This window comes from Spea bombifrons, chromosome 4 (genome assembly GCF_027358695.1).
Source record: "Spea bombifrons isolate aSpeBom1 chromosome 4, aSpeBom1.2.pri, whole genome shotgun sequence".
In the NCBI taxonomy this organism is placed as follows: domain Eukaryota; kingdom Metazoa; phylum Chordata; class Amphibia; order Anura; family Pelobatidae; genus Spea; species Spea bombifrons.
This window is the reverse complement of record NC_071090.1, coordinates 52,651,620-52,670,101: the sequence shown is the minus strand read 5'-3', so window position 1 is coordinate 52,670,101 and position 18,482 is coordinate 52,651,620. Positions and strand designations below refer to the sequence as shown.

Genomic DNA, 18,482 nt, shown 5'->3' with positions numbered 1-18,482 from the left:
ACAGGTCGGTCCCGTCACAGTAGTTATTTCATCTTTTGAGCACTGTAGGTATGTATGTGTAATAATTACAATTGTCCATTCTTTTACAAGAGAATCAGATGAATATTAAACACAAATTAAAATATATAAAACATAATTAACTTTTAGTCTAAATAATACCTGCATTTTATACACACGTATTATGCTTGTGAGTTTATTCTTGTAAAGTCTGGAATGGTTATGACAGAATATGGTAGCAAATGGAGTTATTGAATTGTAGGATGGAGGAGATATGGAAATAAAAACAAATGGCAAATCTGTTTGTACAGAGATAAGGTTTACTGAAACAGGAAATAATAAAATTTGTGACTGAAATGGACAATGACTTGCAATGCATTTGTATTTGTTTGCATGGTTCTATCAAGTATGCTGATGCAAATAATTAGCCCTAACCAATTAATTAAACGCTGGCACTGAATGAGAGAAACACAAGTTTGCAGTTTGCAATCAGAAAGAATATCTTAAAGTACTTGTGATCTTTAAAAAAAAAAAATAGTGCCTGTCACGGAGCTGGATAGTCCGACCGACTACCTCCACTGACTTGTGCTCCCTTAGCCTGGGACAACACACTTTCCCCGGTTTCCCAGACACTAGCCGAGACTCAGTGTAGGGTATAAACCAAAACGAAGACTGATTTATTTCTCACACACAGGGCTGGATATAGCCAGTAAAACACACATTAACATAAATCCAGATATTAGGATACAAACCGCCCCCTTAATCTGCCTCCCAGAGACAACAGGGGGAGTAATGAGATTAACAATACAATAGGGTTTCAACCTCAACTATCTATTACTGACTGAAATCAGTTCCAGGGACTGGCCAGGGGAAAATGTCTGTAGTGGAGGAACTGGGGGGCTGACTTAAACAACATAGTAGTGCACCATGGGGTGGGGGGGGTCTGATATTAAAGTAAAACAATGGTGGTCAGTGATGTTGGGTTCCGTCACAGTGCCCTTTTGCCTATTTCTTAGAAAGTACATGTGTTTGGTTCAATGAACCATCTTAATGGTCATTTCTTTTTAAAGGTGGTTGAATATGCACTGACAGTGATTCCACCACATGTCTAAACCAAGTTTAAGGTCAAAGAACTACAGCTGGCAAAAAATAGAGGTACATAAAAATCAACAGGGTGCAATGTCAACTAAGTGATTTAACCCCTTCGTGACTGGCTGACTTTATTTTTTTTTTACCCGTCGTAACAATGGAACAGTTCTTCGGTGCTCGTGTTTAGTTGTATAACTTGAACCCAAGTTACATATTGTTTTTTTTTCAGGACAAGAATAACTTTCTTTAAATGCCATTATATTAATTGTATCATATCATTTACTATTAAAAAAAAATATAAAATATTGTGAAAAATTGAGGAAAAAGGACTTTTTCTGACTTTTACTTGAAAAATCTTTTACTCATCTATAAAAACTAATGCAAAATAGATTTCAAAAATACCCAATATTGTTATGTTTTTTGCTTTTTCCTGCATGTTATGGGGAAATAAATTCAAGTAGCGTTTTGCTATTTCAAAACCATTTTTTCCAAATATGGTAATTCTGCCCCATGTGTGATTTCGGGGGTATCTTTGAAGCCGGCCAATGCAATTTACCCCATCAAACCATATTCCATGCTCTTACATGCACTCATTGTATCACCAGTCTTTGTCAAACTTTGTGGTAGTCATTTTTTCACACACATGAATTTACAGAGAACCTTCTTCCATATGTTTGAGGCGTTTCCCATATGCCTTTGGCAAACAGCAAATATGTTTGCTTATTTTTTCTGGCCACTCTTCCATAAAGCCCAGCTCTGTGGAGTATATGGCGTAAAGTGGTCCTATGGACAGATACTCCAATCTCCACCATGGAGCTCTGCAGCTCCCTCAGTTATTTCTGGTCTCCTTGATCCCTGTCTGATTAATGCCATCCTTGTCTGGTCCGTGAGTTTTGGTGGGCAGCCTTCTCTTGGCAGGTTTGTTGTGGTGCTGTATTCTTTCCATTTATTAATAATGGATTTAATGGGGCTCTGTGGGATGGTTAAAGTTTTGTTTAATTTTTTTTTATATAACCCATCCCTTTTTCACAACTTGTCCCTGGTTTTCATGGTGCCGCTTGGCCACCGATGTTGCAGCCTTCTTGAACAGGTGTAATTATGTGACTTTCCGGATCTTATCTGGGGCTTCATTGCAAAGGCGCTGAATACATATGCATCCACCATTTTCCGTTTTTAACTTTTTTTTTTTACAAACTTATTTTCTTCATTTCACTTAACCGATTTGAACTATTTTTTGTATGTCCATTACATGAAATCAAAATAAAAATCTATTTTTATTCAATAGGAAAATACTTTTACAAGGCACTGTACCTGCATTAAAAAATGATACATTTTAAACCACATTTTTATTTTGTTTTTCATTGTTTGGTATTTTTTTGTCCCTTGATATGGTTATGATTTGATACATTTCTGTACTTTATGCTGGAAAAGTGACACTACTTAAATAAAATTACAACATCATGATTAGTTAATAGAACCGCTTACCACTTTTCAGTTGAAGTTCATGTACGCTTCCTGTCGAAGAAAGGGTTTTACCAATTATTTGTCTAGACATCTAGACTTCTGCCAGAAGTGAGTCACTTTCTGGTTACATAACTAGCTTAAAATGGATCAGTACACATTTTTGGCTTATTTAACTGAAATTATATTTTCTATTACTTTGACCTCATTGAACACGCTGTTTTAGACTCGCAGTAGTTTAGATTTGGGATCAGTGGATACTGTGCTGCGTTTATGAATCTCTCTAAATACCGTATGTGACTGGGAAATGAAATGCTTACTTACTTGAAATGCTGTACTTTTAGTGATCTGGTTTTTGAGCAATAGTTTGGATTTTAGATGGTTCATTAAATCAAACCTCATGGATGTCTGTCTTGGGTGTTCCAACATATGTTGATTTTTTTTAGACATTACATACACTATACACAGTTAGTTGTGTTTGCCAGTGAAATATATAAGGAGTGCCTTATTATTATTATTATTCACTGATTTATACAACGCCATTGAGTACCAGACTGGAAACCATGGGACGGCACTTTATGGTCAGCAGCTGCCTGAAGTGCATGTGTGGCCGATGGCTGGATATGCGCTGATGCACGCTACATTTTTATGCTTGCGTAGCATGCAGCCAGGCATAAAAAGCTGCTGGCCGAACAAGCAGCAAACCTATTTACTATATGTGCCATGGTGCCAGATGGCCAGTCCGGGCCTGGTGCCATCATATTCACAACGCTGCACATTGATCTCGATGAATTGAGTTTTTACTGTAAACATCGCTACCTACATTTTTAGAAACACACACCTACCACACATAAAACTACAAAACTTCAAAAAAAGGTTTCAGAGCTTGCTTCAAATTTAGTTTACCAATACAAAACAAAAGCACAGGGTGGGCTGGCGTAACAGTGTTAAAAAATACAGGAAAATAAAGTTTGACTGGCCTCTCTACTACTTCACATAGGACTGCGTATCTGAACGATTAGATTTAATGAGAATGTAAGGCTGCCCTTTGGGAGGCAAATTACACCTGCAGCCCACCTCACGACAATAAACCACACGAACCAATCACGTGACCTACATTTCAACACATAGAATTAGCTCATCTACTGATGAAAGCATAGGTTCGCTGTGATTGGTGGGAGCGACCGATAGCTCCGGTAACAGAAACAAAGGGAACATGTTGACGCAGAGGAGCTGAGCTACAACCATGTTAGCTTTCTGATAGGTTAATGTGTGTGTCTGGATGTATGCCAGACGCCTCTGTTTTAACTGTTTCAGTAACGGTGATTGTGGCACTGAGCGCGGCGCCACAGCTTATTTTTGGCGCTTTACTAGTTAAAGAAAAGACGCGTCCGTGCGGAGGCGTTTCTGCCTAGTTCCCATTGGTCACTTGGTACTACTAGCCTGTCTCATTTTAGCCTATAGCGGATTAACTAGGATGCTGACGCGCCTGTTGCTATCGCTGGTTGGCAATGGGTGAGGGGGCGTGGATGGCATTTTCCAGCAACCGGGATCTTACCATGGAGCAGTGGCGTGAGAGCCAAGCCGGCCTGGACATAATGTCAGCCAAAAAGCGGAACGAAGAGGGCGCGGCGGCCCCGTATTTATCCCGAGACGTGAAGCTGGAGCAGGAAAAGCTGTCCGGCGTAGTGAAAAGCGTTCACCGGAGCTTGCGAAGGAAGTACCGAGAAGGTAACGGAGCTGTACTCTGGGCATTGTGTGTACCAAGCGCAAGGGTCTGTACCCAGACCCTGCCGTGTCCCTGTATTGCTTTGTGGGCCCATGTAGAGCCCCAATTAAAATCTTTAATTCAAAGGGTAATCTGGCCAATCATAGGTGATCATACAAAGGCTGACTGTTCTGTCCTTGCTGAGGAAGCTGTTTGCTGTAGTCTACTGTAAAGATTATAAAGCGGGATTCCGGGTCCTGGAGACGGACTGTTGGGTCATCTGCCCCAGATAATAGTTATATGGGGCAGATGCTGTTATTGCACTTACAGTTACCAACAGCCGGACATGTACACTCCAAACAGTACTTTATTCCGAATTTAACGGGAAACATGTTTAATATTAAAATATGATAGCAGTGACTGTGTATCCCACTGTTGGTAATATGAATTCTATATGCCAGGGGCGGGGCTGAAAGCTGGCATTACAGTTGTTTACAGCTTAGCTCCTGATGGTCCACAAGTCTCATGATGAACGGAGGATCATGGGAGATGTAGTTCATAGCAACAAAAAAAACAGCTCCTTCTACTCTATTGTTTGGCTAATTTTACAGTATTGCTACAGTTGTTAGCTGTTTTTAAAATGATGACATTTGAGCCAGTTGCCCCAGTGTCCTTGCCGCAGTAAAGTATATCACCCTTATGTGTTTATCAGGTATTTTTGTTTACTAATGATATTTAGTTCCTCCTTCAGTCGCCGGACATCAAAGACGAAGGGTCAAAGAGTAGGTATTCTTAGCTTAGAATTGAGCGATTATAAATCAGCCAGCTGTGCAATAACGCCAAGAAAAGCACATTTAAAGTCCTGCTGAAGAAGTTGTTTACAGATTAACTATTCCATAAACATGTTAATCTCTGTTCATGTCAGATAACTATGAAATCGTGGCGTTTGTGTTGGCAGGACAAACCTAAGGGTCTTTGAGATCTCAAAATATCTGCTGATGTCCTTTTTAACTTAAATATTTTTGTTCGTTATTTGAAATTTGATCTCCAGATTGAACCTGGGATACTGTCTTTTGTGTTACACACATCCCAAAATTAAATAGACCCCTGTGAGCAGGTCAGTGGAAGTGCTTTCCTGCCAGTCAGTGGCAGGAATCATCAGACCACAGATGAGTAGGGCAGCAGCAGGGCTGCAGCTTCCATCTCAGGTACTGTACTTAAATATGTTCTCTTCTTTAGTGGGGGTGTCAGACACACTATACTGTCCCTTTTACATTTGGATGGTTACGTTTAGTAACTCACTTTTTCTGGAACTTCTTTTTAACTGTGCTCGTCTCTCCTCTGCCAGAATGATGGGCAGACTTTCCAGCTGTGCAAAAGAAAAGAAAAATGTGCTGCCGTGCGTTAATAAGATTCTGCTTAATAAGTCCTACTGCAAACTCGTTGATTTAACTATACATTTTATAGGGCCAGCCAAGCTCTTCCTGCAGCAGAAGCTCACCTGGGCTGGGTCTTCTTATTGTATAGTGATGTCAAGAAGCTGACACACAATGCTCCTATCAACTCTCACTCTGTGTTGTAAAACCACGCACAGTAACAAACTACTACAAAAGGAAAAGTGGACCCTGTAACCGTGTCTGCTTCTTTTTTATTTTTTGCCAAAATCTCATTTTGTGGGCTTTCTCCACCTCTTGGTCTACGGATGGGGTGCTAAAATTGTTGGGGGACTTCCATGTAAAGTTTATCTTCAGAATTAGCTGATTAGATCCAGAAGTATATAAGTAATCCTGGTAAATGGGTTTGCCAAATTCTCAGACATTGAGTACAACTAAGAAATCATGTGGCAGTCCAATAGTGTGCTTAAACGGCTATGTGGCTACGCAGAACATATCGCTTTGTGGTAAAGCACAGATGTCACACTGCTGGTGTGCCAGATCATGTATTTCTTTTAAATTTCAGCAATTTAACCCCTTCGCGACCTTTGCCGGTTCAGGACCGTCATAACAAGAAGGTCACTAAATGACCTTTGACGGTCCTGAACCGTCAAAAAATTAAATAAGCTTAGAAAGTGATCAAGGATCACTTTCTTCGCTTAAACGGCCTTGCTGCAATGCCTCGATGTCGAGGCATTCAGCAAGGCCGAGATCGGCATCGGGGGCCATGTCTGGCCCCTCCCCGGGGCGTCAACAGCCGCCATACATTGTATGGCGGCGGACGCCCGTTTTAAAAGCGTTTAGGAGGCGATCAACGATCGCCTCCTAAACTTAAATGGTGTCGCTGGAATGCCTCGATCGGGAGGCATCCAGCGACACCAAACACTTACCTCTGGGTGGGCTGTGACCGCTCCGGAGAGCGGTCACAGCCGCCGCTGCCGGTGATCTTCGCCATCAAGTAAGATGGCGGCGGCCCGGGAACTACAACAATAAAGACGAAAAAGTTCGCTAGAGGGTCTCCAGACCCTCTAGAGAACTGGCTCCACTTGCTGGTTGAATACAGGTACTGCATTCAACCATGCAAGTCAATGGAGCCCAGCTTTCTAATCACTGTGATTAGTAAAATATTCAAAAAAAAAATAAAAAAAAAATAAAAAATGGAAAAAAAAAATAAAAAAATGTGCTAACATTTAAAAATAATTATGCAGTGATGTCACTAGATGAACCATCCAGTACCAGCAAAATGTGTAAAAAAAAAATATAAAAAAAGTATTAAAAAAATAAAATAAAATTAAAAAATAAAGTTTATTATTTTGAGCAAGTGCTAAAATTTCTCAAAAATCTCAACAAAGAGTTAAAATAAAAGCACTTCAAATACCCAAGGGGTGTCTAATATATAAAAAAAATGGCTGATGGGGTAAATTGGAGTGGCCTAGCTCAAAGATAAGGCATAGTGTACCTATCCAAAATGACTGACCAAAATGGAGAAAAAAAGCGCACTTCCCAAATGTGGCATTTTAAATCTGAAACAACCCAACAAACCCATGCATGTGGGGTATCACTGCACTCAGGAGATGTTCCTGAACACACATTGGGGTGTTGTTTGACAGTGACATATACCAGAACCTGTATATCTATAACTAAAGTACAATTTGTGTGAAAAAAAAAAAATAATTACTATGACAAAGTTTGACAAAGTGTAGTTCTATAATTGGTGCATGGAAAGGGTTAAAATAACAGCATTTGGAATACCCTGGGGTGTCTAGTTTTCAAAAATATATGGTTTGAATGGGTTAAATTGAGTTAACCAGCTTCAAAGATATTCCAAAGAGGAGAGGGAGGCACAATGACCAAATGACCACCTGAATTACGCATGCCCCAAAAGTAGCCTTTTACCAGCCAAACAATCTGACAAACCCATGCATGTGGGGTATCGCTGTACTCAGGAGATGTTCCTGAACACACATTGGGGTGTTGTTTGACAGTGACATATACCAGAACCTGTATATCTATAACTAAAGTACAATTTGTGTGGAAAAAAAAATAAAAAAAATTACTATTACAAAGTTTGACAAAGTGTAGTTGTATAATTGGTGCATGGAAAGGGTTAAAATAACAGCATTTGGAATACCCTGGGGTGTCTAGTTTTCAAAAATATATGGTTTGAGGGGGTTAAATTGAGTTAACCGGCTTCAAAGATGTTCCAAAGAGGAGATGGAGGCAGACTGACCAGATTTGTTAAAAAAGATTTGGAAATCATAAAACGCTGCTTGTACTTATTGCCCTATAACGTACAAAAAACAGCAAAAAAACATAAAAACATTGGGTATCTCTAAACTCAGGACAAGTAGTAGAATCTATTTAGCTAGTTTTTTTACTTGCTTTTTTAGGTGAGTAAAAGATTTTTCAAATAAAAGTCATAAAATGTGTTTTTTTCCAATTTTTCACCATGTTTTTTTTATTTTTTTTATAGTAAATAAGATGATACGATCAAAATAATGGTATCTGAAGAAAGCCCATCTTGTCCTGAAAAAAACAATATATAACTTATGTGGGTACACTAAATGGGTGAGGAGAAAATTACAGCTGAACACAAGCACCACAAAAGTGTCAAAACAGCTGCGGTCCCACAGGGTACAAAACGAAAAATGAGCCCGGTCCTTAAGGGGTTAATTACTATTTGGATGTCTCTTTGTTTCTGTCTGGATGTTAACAGAAATGTAAATAAACATTTCATTTACATTCATATGTAAATTGAGCCTCAAAGTATTTTACTATAACGCAAGGAGCACAGGTGACAGTCCTCTAAAGCTTCAGTCATATTATATACAATATACAGGCGCTCGGTTAGAGTAGGATAAACGCATTTCCTAACTGCCATTAAGGGACGCTTAAGCAGAGTTAAGCTTGGGACTGGCCAAAACTTATTTGCCATTGCATTTTCAGTATTTGCACAATCAATGGCTACATAAAAAGGTGATACTTTTATACGTTGGTCATCTCTTTTTTTTTTATTGTCTCTGTTTTAAAACATGTACAAATGACTAACCGTATATAATAAACTGCAAAAAGAGTTGCACGTTTCTTAATGTATAAATAAAAGATATATTGGTGTAAATATATTCCAGAAAAAAAAAAAACATACAGTAAATTATATCTCTTGCTTCCCATTGCCATCATTGTCAGAAAAAAACAGCTTATTATTGCCATCCCTGTGCCTGATTGTGGCTGTCCCATTGCAGGACTGTCCCGGGCAATCGGGTACGTGTGGTCACCCTAGATTAGAGAGTCTTGGAGCTGCAGGTTTGGTGGACTACACACGTCTGCAAGCATTGGCTGTGTGCTTGTGCATGGACAGACCCATGCTGTCCTTTCCATTTTGTCACAGAATGCTGTGCTTACACATGTATCATGCTTAGGTTTCTTCTTTCTGGAAGTGTCTTCTCGCTACTAGATTGTAAGCTTGCAAGCCATGTTTACTTAATGTATCACTTTGTCTTAGTCGGTCACTTTTAGTTTTGTCATAGCCCTTGAATGTATTTACTGTAAGAAGAGCTGCGTAAATTGTTGGTGCTATATAAATAAAAGATGACGATAATAATACCACCTTCTGGCAGCCATACATTTAAGCTCTATGCTGTCAGAGTAAGTATAGAGAGAAAGGCTGGAAACTTAACTTGGCCTCTACACATGGCTGGCACAACGTCTAGGCACAGTTTACCCTGTATGTGCTATAAAGTGAAATATAGTAATGATCGTGTCACTTTACAGGGGAAATTCCACCCCGAACATGGCAACGTTTAGAATACTGTATTTCTGGGCATTTACAGCATTTCCTGTTTGGTTTTTCCAGAACATGTCATGGTGCAGGGTTTATTGGCTTGCCACATCAGAAAGGCCATACAGCATATACATCCCTATTTCAAATGGAATTCCCCCATAGGCAGGGGTGCTGTTTGTTTTCAGAATTTTGGTCACGTGATGCCTCTTGACTTTTAGAAGCGCCGTATTTCCCAATGCTGTTAATAGGAGAGGATGATAAAATATGCGTCCGGTATTGTTACACTTGCAACACAATCTGCATTTTATTATAATTGGCAACTGTTGCGATAAAGAAGCGCATGAAGCTTTAAAGGGATCGTACGTGTCCATCCGGTATGTGGGTAAATTTCATAAGCAATCCAAGTAAAGACTATCAGATCGGCTTATAAGGATGAGGTAGAGGTCTATTGTATAGCTTCCTTATGACTGGTTAGTTTGCTATTACATTTTTTTATTCTATCCTGGGTCAACATAGTTCTGTTTTTTCTTTTCTGAAATGTCAGTGTGGCCTGACTCACAAATTACCTTCCCTCTTTAATTTACTTGAATAAGGAAGAGATAGCGTAGCATTATAAATGTGTGATTGGCTGGTTCTTGGCATAAAGCAATTCCCTTGAAATAGAAATAAACTACAGAATTTACCCAGAAAAAAATAATTGGGGGGGAAAAAAACAAAAAAAAAATCTGTCTTATAATTAGTGTCGTCTTTTATTCAGACCTCAGATCCGCACCACTGATTTCCCCCTAATCAGCACGCCTGCCTACCATAGCCCCCCTGGACACACTATATGCGCGCTTGCCAGGCTCTGAACTTTAAGCCAATATGTAGACGCACATAGGCGCTGGACACGGGAGTTATGCAGTGCTCACGAGACCTCACCACTAAAGAACGGTCTACGCGAAGCGTGGGCTGCATAATGAAGCATGATCTCCTGGAGTCAAGTCTATCACTCTGTGCTCCTCTTCAAGTTTTGAAGAGAGCCTGGTTCAAGTGGTGGAAAATCTTTGTGGACAGCATATCCCATGGTTCTCAGGATGCCTTAAGGTTGACTGAGCATCATGGGACATGTTCTTGAAGATGTGCCACTCATCTCTGAGCCACTGAGTCATAGGGACTGGATTTTGTACACATAAGATATGGATTAGATTGCGACGCCACAATACTACCCCCAGTCCTACGCCACTGTACATAAATGTGATAATCTGTTAGGTATTGTAATGAGTCAACAATGTTTCATGGCAAAAACACTGGTTTCAATTCCCCCTCCCCTCATAGTCATCATATTTAGGCCTTTTTCTTTTTTTCCTTTCAATAAGATTCAAATTGAGGGGTCGTCTTATAATCAGGGCCATTTTTTAATCAAGCACATAGTGATATTTGTAACTGAAATGTTTATTTGCAACTGTATTTTGTAAATGTTCTGTATACATCAGAAGTCTTTCTTGTGCTCAATAGGCTGCAGATTTGTTCTTGTACAATATGAGGGCAAGAAATGGATTGATATGTTTAGTTTTGTTCATGGCTTTTCTGAAGTAAAATAGCCCCTTCACTTTAAACCAAATATCTTTTTAAAGCAATTAAACTGATTATAAAACAAAAAGCACCTATAGGTACTTTGGTACTATACATGCCTGGAATGATTTACATTATTTTGTTTTGTAGTATTATCAGAAAAACAAAGATTTTGCTCTAAATTTTTAGTATACTTCAAAAAAGTGGTTTTGTAGGTTTAGGTTATTTTGATTGGCATATAACCTGCACAAAATCCTAAGCAATTGTAACGGGCATGTTCTCATTTGTGCCTTATGGATTTAATTTATGGTATAGCTCTGTATGTCATCACCTATTGCCTAGCTAAAAGCGTAATGGGCACTTTACTTCCTGGAAACTGCAACCTATACCCAAAATGTATCTTGTGCTCCTTGTGAGCAGAACAGTCTTAGAACCATCAGGCTCATGTTCCTGGATGTTTAACGGGAATACTCGCCTACCTATGCTCTTCCCAAACAAAGACAATGTTCATGATGGTGAAGAGCTCACACATTTACTCAGTTTTAGAACACTTGAAGTAGGTGGCTACTGTAGACGCAAATAAAATGTTTTATGATTTACTATGGAGTAATACACAATAGCGCATGCTGTTTTATTATTTTGTCCACATTCTCCATTCAAGGAACAATTTACCCACATTTTTAGGATTGTTTAGTGTTTTTTTTTTTTCTTGTTAATTGGGGAACATATGGATTAGTTATTTGGCAGTAACTTTAAGTATTATCCAGGCGTGACTTACTTTATTTATCAGCTGTTTACAAGATACTCTGGATCTTTTGTTAAAAGTACACCCAAGTACAGCATTTCACAATCTGAAATACAGATGCCTGTTTCCATCACACAAGAATTTTTTTAATGTAATTTTTCCTGGTAATATAATTTCATAACATTGATATAATTCAACATAACTATTGGCAATGCTGAATATTATCTTGATAAACATATATGTGGGAAAGGGGGTATTTGACCCAAGCTTATGTTAATGGATTTTTTATCTATACGTGGCATATACCGTATTTTCCCCTCTTTTCGAAAAATTTGGGGTCTAACAACTGGGTGCGTCTTATACAGTGATTGTAGATTGTAGATTGCGGTTACTACTTCCCAGTACCTCCCTGCAGTCACACTGATGATTGGCCCTGCCCCTTTCTGACTCACTGAGGATTGGCCCCGCCCCTTACAGCAACTCGTCTAAGTATAAAATTAATATTTTATACTAACTGAAAGTTAGGGGAGGTGGGGGTTAAGTGGCAGTTATGGTAGATGGGGTCTTTAGGCTTAATTTAGGGGCAATTAATAGATGGGAGTGATGAGGATGATGAGTATGAATTTTGATTATTCCTTTTTTTTCTTCAAATTTCGGGCCCCAAAATTAAGGTGCGTCTTATACATGGGGAAATACTGTGTGTGTGTAATGTAATATAATATATATATATATATATATATATATAATTTTTATACACCTATACAGAAAAAAAACAAGTAAATAGAACCTTAAATGGTAGCTATATAACAGTTACAAAAATACTAAAAATGTTAATCTTCCCAAGCTACATTATACATAATCTGTTATATTTAAGTTTTTTTTGTGTTATTTTCAGCTGGTGATTTTGAGAAGGTTTGGCTAGAGCATTGCAAAGATGAAGGAAGACTTTGTGAATATGCTGTTGCGATGAAAAACCTTGCAGACAGCCACTGGGCAAAGAAGTGTGAAGGGGAAGGTCGCATTGAATGGTGCCTTAGGTAAATATTAAAAGTATAAAAGCACTTGCTTGGAGAAGACTGTTTATTTTTTTATTTTTGTTATTATTAGCACTGTTTTATGTCTACTCCAAATATATAATGGGACGTGGAATCTTGTGAGTCTAGCCAGTCAGTATAAGCAAAGCTTATTAGCTCTGCCTTATGAAGTCTCCTGCAATTTATTGCATGAAGGACCATCACTACTGTTTGACTCTGAATACTGAAATGTATCTTTGATTGGTGTGTCTCTACTAAGCAAGGGAGTTCCCATCTGGGTTACTTTATTTACTTTCAGAGAGAGTCCGTAGTATCTTTAGAAATCCAGAAAGAATTAAAATAATCAGTTGCACAGTGAAAACTTAACTGACAAATGCAACCCTAGCACGAGTTTAACAAAACAATGGCAATAAATGAAAGCAGAATTGTTTTGAAGTTTGTTGATATGTGTGACAGAATGACCTGTCAGACAGGGCTCCCAAGGTACTGATAGGGCCGCTGTACTGGCGACGGGCTCTAATCTCCTGGAACTAAAATCAGACAGCCTGTTCCAATAACCGTGTATTAAGTCCCTCAGGTGAATATTATTATGAGACACTTTTTTGCCCCATCATGTGTGTCTTCCCCTAGTCATGGATCAGTCAGTTATCATTTTCCCCACTCCATGTTTCTTTTTACTGTTATTTCTTCTTTTGGGTTTCACCGCCCTTGGGCCGTATCTTAAGCCGCCAACTACTCCAGCGCGTGACCGGGTCTTCTATAGAAAGCCGTGGAACTCTTAGGTGGCCAGCGCAACCTTAGCTGAACCACTGTGCCCCCTATCATATAGTGTAAAGATATCACCACGAGATACCCAGATATGGCTCCAACCTGGCTGCCAAAGATCTCAGGATCTCCATTGTATTAACTAATCCCATTAACAGGATTGCTGTCAGGGGGAGATTCAATAGCTAAAGGGGATTACAGGTTGGGTTGTATCTGTGTATCTGTTTGTCTATTTATCAATGTTAATGCAATTCTGTGGATATATAATGCTATGTTTTACAACAATAAAATGTTCAATTTGTTCTTCGCAATCACGGCGGTTGTGACAACTTGTGATCTAAGACAAAGATCCATCTATTAGCCTCCTGGGGCTGAAGACTATCCTGAGGGACAGGGTTGATAGGTTATCCATAGCCCTAACTTAGCAACCTGTTACAGTATGTATGATGGAATAAAATATGACATGCAGTCTTGAATCTGAGTAAAGGCTGCAGCTCATCTCTCAATGCATGTACCTACGACATTTACTCTTCCTTGCCTAGATGTCGTTCTGTAATGTAATTCTATGTTTTGCAGTGTTTGCCAAGATTATTTTTATAATGGAGGAAAGAGAAAAGCAATTGAAAAAGATGCCAGAAGAGCAGCTTTAAAGAATTGCCAGTCCCCAAGTTGTGATGACGTTCTCTTTTCAACTTTTGATTTTTCAAATGTCAATACTCCAAATATAGAGTAAGTATGCTTTGTCTTAAATGTGTTTTTGTTTTCTAACATTACACAATATTTTACCTCTGTCTTCTTTAATTCATTTTTGCTAAATAGGTTTGACGTTATCTAAGCCCCGAACTGGGCATCTTTGAGAGGTCGCCCCATGTATGCGCCATGAAGTGGCATGTTTAGCAGCATTTAACAGTTTTATGTACCGTATATCAAGAAGGCAGCATTGACTAATGGGGAGTGGGTGGAAAAACCATCTGTGGAAACCAAGCAACAGAAGAGTTCTTAGGTGTACGTAATGCACATGTTATAAATGCAGCGGCTTTACAGTGTTCAGTCCTTTAAATAATTTTCTTTTTTTTTTTTTTTTTCCACCTAACAAACTGAAGCTCCATGCAGAAGCAGGAGGCCACGCCATATATTCACCTATCAACCCTTCATTCTGTTTAGTGACAGCAGATAGAAATAATTTCAATAGCTCCAGCAGTTCGGTAAATCCCTGCATGGACACAGCTCTTAGGAGGCTCTGGAATCTGACCTAACACTCTGTCCACTTCTACAATTCTACACAATGTTACTCTGCAGTCAGAAGGCATTATTTTTGTATACCATTAACTGGTTGTTTGGACTATTTGTTTAATTTGTTCTTTTTATTGAATTGCTACTTTATTTTTTTTTTTTTTTGTTTTTTTTTAATTATGAAGCACCAACAAATTACACAGTGCTGTTTAATTTAAATGGGGCAGCAAACACGCATTACAAATAAACAGTATATATATATATATATATATATATATATATATATATATATATATATATATATATATATATATATATACATATACATATACATATATACATATACAGACACTTCGGGAGAAGAAAACCATACCCATGAGCTTGCCAACTAGCCATGTGGTATTTTTATACAAAGGCCCTGGCAGGAATGGTGGTCTTATGAGGGCCCTTCTCGAGAGCTTAGAATCTAAGGGAATGGTATGGGTAATTGAAACAAAAGGAGGGGTAAGAAGAGGGAGCAGTAGCTCTCTTGTAGCGGTAATTAGGGCTACGTGGTTTCAGCATGTAAAATAGGATGTATAAATAAAATGAACAGAGGGTTAGGAGTGTGGTTTAGTGATTGGCTTGAGCTGGTAGTAGCAGGTTGTTATGATGCAGGAAAGCTTTTCTTAAGAATGACACCGCATGTGACTTTCGACAAGCTTTTCTCAGGGCATTATGCATCATGGTCACAACTGATGGCGAGCAAATCTAGAAGATCTGCTGTCCCATTAAAATAAAGCCTGGAGGCCTTCTGTACATTTTCCAGTTTTCCGTGTGTCACAACCATAGCTTAGGTTGGCTGTTGTAGCCAGAATGAGTATGTGAGCCTCCATTAATTGTTATCGTGTAGGTAATAATTATGTCTTACAGTGTCAATTCAGTATTGAGTAAGACTGACTATGAAAACAGAATGTTAAAGCAAATATGTGTCCATTAACGCGGCTTATAAATGCTAAATCGTTTATGTGGTATCCTCTCTAATGGCTATTGGGAAAAGAGGCTAAAAGTTATGTTATTGCCAAGGATGACAAGGTCACGTAGAAACATTTTAATATATGCAGTACTTAATGTCATTACAATGTTAAGTTGATCTATTGGGGATGGTACATTGGGAGTAGAGCACATTGTTCTATTTTTACCATAAGTGGTGTAACGTTTGCATTTCTCACCCTTTATCATATGGATGAAGACTGCTCGTAGCATGTTAACACGGCAGACAAAATAAAAACACACTTAGTGTGCTTTTTGTAGCATTCAGTAACCAACATCTGGGGGGAAATGTTTGGCCTGAACTGGCTTCACACACAGAGATAGTAAGGAAATATTTTGAAACATAAAATGACTTATGATAAGTTACTATTATTATGTTTTGTCTTATATAGCACCATCATATTCAGCAGCGCTGTACAATGGTTCTGACATGACGTGTGTGTTACCAGAGCTTGAAGAGAAATTAAAATAACAGTGTGAGCTGTATTTGTGCAAATGTGCCGTTTCCCCACTGTCTTTTGGTTCTGTACCCCCCCCCCCCAAGACACATTAACTGTCCTTAGTAGATGTACTACAAATGGTTAATGTGTTTTCTTTGTTTAAGTTTTCACCACCAGGGGAAGATCCGATTGTTAGATGTTGGAAGCTGCTACAACCCGTTTCTTAAATACGACGACATTTTGGCTGTTGGTATTGACATTGTCCCGGCGGTCGAGGTAATCTTTTGTCTATTTGTTGTGGGAATCAGTATTTTACAGGACTTAGTTCCTATTTTGATGTAACAGAAGACAGTTTATCATTATATATACTGTAAGGTAAAATGTAACCTCAACACAGTGGTCTTGTTTCTCTTCCCACTATCCTTCTAGCAGTTTATCTTCACGTGCTATAAACTAAGGAACTACATTTACTTACTAGGTCATATTTTCTGAGCTAAATAAGCATGTGTTATTTATAATTTCTGTCCTGTGTCCGCTGAGCGACTGTTACTTATTATTCCAGTGGGCATTCCGCAAAATCAAATTTGCCCAAAGAAGTGCATTTACAAAAGTTTTTTAGTGTTTTGCTTATATTCTTACACATAGAAAATCCTTTTGTCATTTTAGACTGTGTACAAGTGTGACTTCCTGAACCTCCAAATACAGCAACCTCTCCAACTTGCACCCGACGCCATTGATGCCTTCTTGAAACAACTAAAAAGTCCGATTGACTATTTGCCTGCAGAGCTTTTTCACGTGGTTGTTTTCTCTCTTCTGCTTTCGTACTTTCCTTCACGTTACCAACGGTGGATTTGCTGTAAAAAGGCTCACGAGCTCCTTGCACTGAATGGTTTGCTGCTCATTATCACTCCAGATTCCTCCCACCAAAATCGCCATGCAATGATGATGAAGAGCTGGAAAATAGCGATTGAGTCACTTGGCTTCAAGCGTATGACCTATTGTAAATTTTCTCATATGCACCTTATGTCCTTTAGAAAGGTATCCCTAAAAACTACAAGTGACTTGATTACAAGGAATTATCCAGATATGCTTTACATTCCTCAAGACTTCAACTGTGCTGATGAAGAAGAATGCGCCAGTTTGTGTTGCGCTAGATCAGAACATGAAGATGAACAACTTGCTTGCACTTTTTCGGAGCTGCCCGACACTCCATATGATTCAGACTCTGGAGAAAGTCAAACCAGTTCCATGTCCTTCTACGAGTTTGAAGAACCCATATTGCTATTGACCTAGGGTAGTATGTGGTCTGCTTAAAAGCCTTTGTGGCTTCACTGCCAAATTGCTGGTCTCCAGGCTCAGACTTGAATCCAAATGTTTACAAAGTTTAGTATTTTTCCAATACATAGAATTTTGTTTTTTTTGGTTTTGTAAGACATTTTTTGTTTATTCAAAAAGGTACTACCTGCTTCATGGTTTATAATTACATGCATATCTTTTGTTCTGACATTGTTACTTTTTGATGATGCAACTGTGCATAGTTAAGGCATTATACAGCAATTGTATTAGCACACAAAGATTATCCCCCCCCATGACAATTTTACAAATGAAACTGTTATATACTAATTCTTGCATATCTCCCAGCAAGGTTGGCCAATCCCCAGGAGCCAAGAAACAAATGTTACTGTGGACACGCAACTTTTTGTGCCATTTCATACTGATATTTCTTGTTAAACGCAAGCAGGCTCTGCATAAAAAGTTCATGTATTTCTATAATTCCATTAATAAATAATGGCTTTATATTTAGACAGTTTGTGTCTAAATTGTGTAGAGCTCAGCAGTTTAAAAAAATATATTGGCTGTCAGTGTGCAGAAATGAGCCAATCCATACTTTCTTGGTAGAAACCAGGCATTTTACATAAATTGTGTAAAATCACATTGCAACGGGCACCCTGGTACAGCTTCTGCCTCCTTAGGTTGTGTGTTTTACAGTTGCATAGCAATTTTAAATTGGGTTTTTACCCCCAAAATACTGTTTGGGGATACATTTCTAAAACCCAACTTTTTTTTTTTTTTAATCTCCCACTGTGGGAGACTTTGCACTGAAAAAAATGCTTTTGTATACAAATAAGCTACCATATTTTATAGATACGGTTTATAGTTTCTTATTGTGAACTACAACCCTTGGGAGCAAATCTGGAAATGGCACATCA

General features: G+C 38.6%; 1 protein-coding gene across 1 annotated transcript; it reads left to right on the top strand.

Annotated features, from left to right (window-relative positions):
• The first annotated feature begins 4,055 nt into the window (after positions 1–4,055).
• Positions 4,056–18,063, top strand: BMT2 (base methyltransferase of 25S rRNA 2 homolog). The gene is made up of 5 exons (XM_053464872.1): positions 4,056–4,278; positions 12,664–12,805; positions 14,144–14,296; positions 16,437–16,548; positions 16,939–18,063. Exons 1-5 carry the CDS (start codon positions 4,059–4,061, stop codon positions 17,563–17,565), a joined length of 1,254 nt encoding a protein of 417 aa, XP_053320847.1. The 5' UTR covers positions 4,056–4,058; the 3' UTR covers positions 17,566–18,063.
• The last annotated feature ends 419 nt before the right edge of the window (positions 18,064–18,482 follow it).